General features: G+C 30.0%; 1 protein-coding gene across 2 annotated transcripts; it reads right to left on the minus strand.

The window, feature by feature from the left end:
• Positions 1-206: 206 nt before the first annotated feature.
• On the minus strand, positions 207-4,513 carry LOC111906728 (secretory carrier-associated membrane protein 2). Of its 2 annotated transcripts, none has more exons than XM_023902499.3 (14): positions 4,367-4,513; positions 4,194-4,279; positions 3,368-3,436; positions 3,129-3,233; positions 2,945-3,007; positions 2,598-2,631; positions 2,313-2,435; positions 2,141-2,203; positions 1,974-2,067; positions 1,618-1,663; positions 1,458-1,525; positions 1,036-1,084; positions 880-945; positions 207-503 (listed from the first exon to the last, which is right to left on the minus strand). In XM_023902499.3, the coding sequence occupies exons 2-14, from the start codon at positions 4,251-4,253 to the stop codon at positions 417-419; spliced, it is 927 nt and encodes a 308-aa protein (XP_023758267.1). In that variant the 5' UTR covers positions 4,254-4,279; positions 4,367-4,513; the 3' UTR covers positions 207-416. The 2 variants fall into 2 exon arrangements, with proteins under 2 accessions (XP_023758267.1, XP_023758275.1); XM_023902507.2 differs by having other exon boundaries at positions 4,194-4,300; positions 4,367-4,483.
• Between the last annotated feature and the right edge of the window lie 502 nt (positions 4,514-5,015).

Consider the following 5,015-nt stretch of genomic DNA (forward strand, 5'->3'; position numbering starts at 1 on the left):
GTCAAAAAAAAAAAAAAAAAAAAAAAAAAACAATTTATCAGGTATTAATAACACATTTTAACACAAAACATTTTCCTGTAAACATCCGATGTGGTAAACTGAGAGTGCAATTGTTTTTAACGTTAGTTAGCCTAAAAACATATAACAAAAAAAATATATAAAAAATGAAAGTGTTGTGAGTTGTGAGGAAATGAAAAGAATCGAAGTAAAAGTAAAAGTGAGATGATATAACACAAGATTTACAGAGGTAATCAATCAATCTAACCAACCAACCATCTTTCTATACTTTTACACCAACCAACCATATAAACGATAAATCTTTTTCCATAAAATCAAAAACAAGCTTTAGACTTAACATCACCATTGAATTGATTGCCTTGAATCTTGATCCTCTATAACGCACGTCCATCATAATATCATACAGCCGCCCTCACTGCACCTCTAGCCACTTCACGTCTCATCTCTGCTGCTTTCCCACTTCCCCGGAAATACATATATACTTGCTGCAGCATAAATGAAAAATCAAAATCAAATACATTTTTTAATTTCTAATTTTATTCATTCAGATAACTTAACTTTATTCCTTTAAATTTAATAATATATATTATATTAATCACGGTTACCAGGTCTTGATATCAAGGAAAAATACACTCACACCATTTTATTGATATAGCCAACCAAACGAAATATTATAATCATATTAAAAGATAATTTAATGGAAGTACAAGTTTTTAACTATATATATATATTGGTTTAATACAAAATATGAAATCAACTGAAAATTATATTAGTTCAAAATTAACAAATACAACAATATTTAACCATTTGCCAGTATATTGTGTATCAAATTTACTAAAATGAATAAAAAAAAATACTAACCTGAATAACCCAGATGCTGAGCAAGGATTCCAGACAGAATAATCCAAATCCAACAAAATAGAAAATCTACAAAAATAAATAAATAAATAAAACTTAAACAGCATTTTTTATTAATAAAGAAATTGAATTGATGAAAATCCGAAAAAAAAAACTCACCCCAACCAAAGCATGCTTGCCTACAAGATCAACTGCTGGTAGGATCCCTCTGTTTATGGGAAAGGAAGGAAAAACGATAAATAAATTAAGTTTTTTTTTTATTAGAATTGTTTGTTTACTAAAATATTTGATTTTATTTATCATAAATAAAAAAATGAATCAAATTCAAGTTGATTTATTTTAATTTTGAATCCTTTAGGGTGAAATACAGATAAGCACTTGTAGTCTTGTACTTTCACCATTTTACCAATATAGCAACCAAACTATTATTATAATAATCATTAAAAAATAATAATAACAATAGTTTGGTAGCAATAGTAAAATATAAATGGAAGCATATTGCTATTTCTTGCATTTCACCCTTTTAGAAAACCAAGTGAAGAAGAAAAGATGCAAAGTGGAAAGTGGAAAGAGGAACTCACGCAAGGGATTTTCCTTTGAAGACAACGGGTGGTGCAACTGCAGCAAAGATCACAAAGCCTATATGGACCTATAAAAAAAAATATGACACGTCAACATTCATCCATGAGGGCATAATAGTCAAATTTTATAAGTATGATATTAATGACACAAGAATCTTACCAAGTAAAACAGAAAGAACCAGGTGAACTTTAATGCACTTTCACTCCTGCAATACAATTTCCAAAGTTAAAATAAATGAGGTTGAAAAAATAATTAAGAAATTTTCAACAATTTCCATTTTGGGTGTTTCATGATTCATTCAACTTTTACTTTTTACCATAAAATTTTAAGCTCAATCAATGGAAAGTATTTTAAACACTTGACTAAAAGTCAAACTCAAACATTTTCATTTGACTAATAGTTAAGAAAAGGTAGCTTGAATTGAAAAGTCAAATTGTAGCATTTTCTTTCTAAAAACAATTTATGTTACCAGATATATATACAAAGAAAAAGATTTAAAGAGAATAAATATTTACCTAAATGCACGATAAAGAGGGCGATACCACAACACGTAGGCAAGTGGAACTCCAGATATGAAGTAGATAAGAGCAAGAAACCAGATCTTTGGGTCTACAAGAAGATTTTTTTATTAAATGTATTAAGATATACTTATAAAAGATACAGAAACAGATATGTTACATACCTTCTCCTTTAATCCAAGCTGTTGTTGTAGCAATAATGTTCCATAGAAGACAGAGTACTAATCCTGTTTGTGAAGAAATTTATAGAATATTAAAGGGAATTTAATTTACTTTTGGATTTTAAGATTTTGAATTAAAAACATTAATATGGTGAGAGTGCAAATAAAAACATACCCAAGTAAGTTGTGAATGCAACATATTGCAATTTCTGTAGATGGATTGGGATCTCATTTGCAATATCATGGTGAATAATGGGGAAAAATGGTGGCCAGTTTTTCTCCTCAAGAACAATACCAGCTGTCAACGAGAGGGGGGAGGGGATAGGTTAATTACTAATGCCCATTGACACACTGTCAATCTCTTGTATGTGCAAAAGACGTAAATGCCCTCATCATCATCATCATCAATAATCAATAATAGCCTATAATTTTGGAATAAAATATAAATAACATAACATACCACGTGCAGCTGCCTCTTCTTTCCGTTTTACTATCTGCATAGCATTAGTCAAATAATTAAAAGCTTTTCAAAAGTTAAGAGTATACCCTATAAATACTACTATGTTTAAAAACAAATCATAATCTTTTTTATCTATACTTTTTTTCTTTTAAATGACATAAGATTTCTTCTTTGAATGTACTACAAATGGGACATTACAAGAATCCTAGCAAAAAGATGTAGACAGGTTGTTGGACCATGTAATTATTGTGCCTTTGATTTTAGTTTTCATGTAATTATTATTTTGTGTGAATTGTGATTATCAAATTTAACAATATATTTAACATTTAACATTTCTTGATAAGTACCTCTTCCCTCTTCCTCAAATCAGCTTCCCTAGCTTGCAAATCTCTCTCTTTCTTCTTCAAATCCTTCAAAAATAACCATCAAAACGCAAGATTCATTATTAAAAAGAATCCACAATACAGTACTCCAGTTAACATTTTCAAAGACACTAAAATAAATTCAGTAAGATCTAATGGTGGAACTTACTGCAGCAGAATCAAGAGGAATGTCAACAGGGGCACTCCTGTCATAAAAATCTGCAGGTTCATGAGGAAGTGGTGATAGTCGAGAGTTTGCAGCAGAAGGAACACTCTGCAAAATCAAGTTAAATTTACATAAAGATTTAAAGTAAAAGAATTTCACATACCCATATAACAAAAAAAATGAAAAGTCACCGTATAATGATTATAAGTAATATGAACAAACAAAAAGGGGTTTAGACTTACTGATGTGTAGAATGAACCTCCTGTATAATTTGTACTCTTTCCAGCTCCTTTACCTCCAGATCCTTGTTCCTGTTTATGTAAAATTGTGAATAAATCATTTCACAATAATATTAACTTATTAAAGGCAGAGTAACATAGAAAGAACAAACCAAATGTATGTACTATTAGATAAATGATACAGGTCTTTTTTTAATGTATGTACTATTAGATTCACAAATTATATAATAAGAGTTGTATCAACAACCTAGGAATATTATTGGACCAATGGAATAATTGTCTCTTTGATTTATAGTTTCCTCCATGTGGTTTGAGATCCTAACATAATTGACTGCTGATTATGCAGATTTTTAGTAGTGATCTTTCACATTCCTCAATCGAAACTAAATAAATAAATAAATATATGTGCATAGGTTGACTATCTACAGAACTTGAAATCAAATGACCAACAAATTCCCAATTTGCAGCTGAGAGATTAGTCAGTCTCACAAATCAGCTTACTGTAAATATGTAGAAAATTTACATCTCAATTCCACCATAAACAAAGCAAGTTGTTGAGATCAAGCTTAAGAACGTAGACTAAATCAGAACAAAAACTAGATCCACAATATATGGTCAACGAGACAAATGAAACGAAAGTCATTTCACAAAATCAGTACCCAAATTCATACGCAATGAAAAAATAATTATCGATTAAGCAAGTGAAATAACAAAATCAAACCCTAGATTGAAGTCTAAACAGAATGAAGATAACAAGCATGTTAGATACTCGAGCAGAATACGATGATTGAACTCATTCCGCTTACTGGAAGTGGATTTTTCAACTTACAGCGAAGGGGTTAACTTCATCGCCATCGTCAAACGGATTAGGATCAAAACGACCAGCCATCAGCACTGATTTCGGGATACAGCCAACTATAGAGCAAAATAACTGATCTGTAAGTTGTAAATGATGAAATTAAGAACAAGAAAAACTTGAATTCTGAGCAAGATTTGAAGAACCTGTGTGAAACAAGGAGAGAGGCTGGATTTGTCTACGCGCTGTTGGTGGTCAAAGATGGAGAGAAGGTTTACAATGAACGACTTCGTGCTTCTTTTTGTCACACCTTCTCCCCCTTTTCTATGCTTTTCTTTTGTTTTATCTTTTAAGAAGATATATTTACAACATTAATCCCTGGACTTTTATAAATATTCAATTTTTGATATGCTTTTTTAAGTATTGCTCAATCAAATATATCACTTTTAGCCTTTAGGGCCATGGTTAGTTTGCTTTTTTCTTTGATAGATTCTTAATTATCAACTTATTTCAACAACTTCTTAACCACTTCTTTAAATCTAACTATTTTGTATAAAAAATCATAATCACAAGACCTTTACAACAAATACACACACCCTTTTTATCTTTTTAAATATAGATACAAAAAAAAATCTCTTAAACTATCAATCGGTCGTGCTCTGTGATATTTTAATGAAGACGTATTAATATTAATGATCCTTAGTGAGACTTGTATCTTCTCACTTGATTCACAATCATAATAAAAATTATGAATTGCATAAATATAGATTGTTATGTTAAAATACATTTTATGATTTCTATTTCTATTAGACCTGACAATTCGTGTATTCGTGTCATGAGAACGTGTCAGTCACG

Source organism: Lactuca sativa, chromosome 7 (assembly GCF_002870075.4).
Source record: "Lactuca sativa cultivar Salinas chromosome 7, Lsat_Salinas_v11, whole genome shotgun sequence".
In the NCBI taxonomy this organism is placed as follows: domain Eukaryota; kingdom Viridiplantae; phylum Streptophyta; class Magnoliopsida; order Asterales; family Asteraceae; genus Lactuca; species Lactuca sativa.

Bases quoted from the DNA above. Each gene is read 5' to 3' on its own strand.
- LOC111906728 (XM_023902499.3), bottom strand. From the start codon at position 4,253: ATGGCTGGTCGTTTTGATCCTAATCCGTTTGACGATGGCGATGAAGTT. The intron at 1,085-1,457 runs GTGAGTTCCTCT...TCCCATAAACAG, and splicing joins TTCAAAGGAAAATCCCTTGC to AGGGATCCTACCAGCAGTTG. The intron at 504-879 runs GTTAGTATTTTT...TTTATGCTGCAG, and splicing joins TCAGCATCTGGGTTATTCAG to CAAGTATATATGTATTTCCG.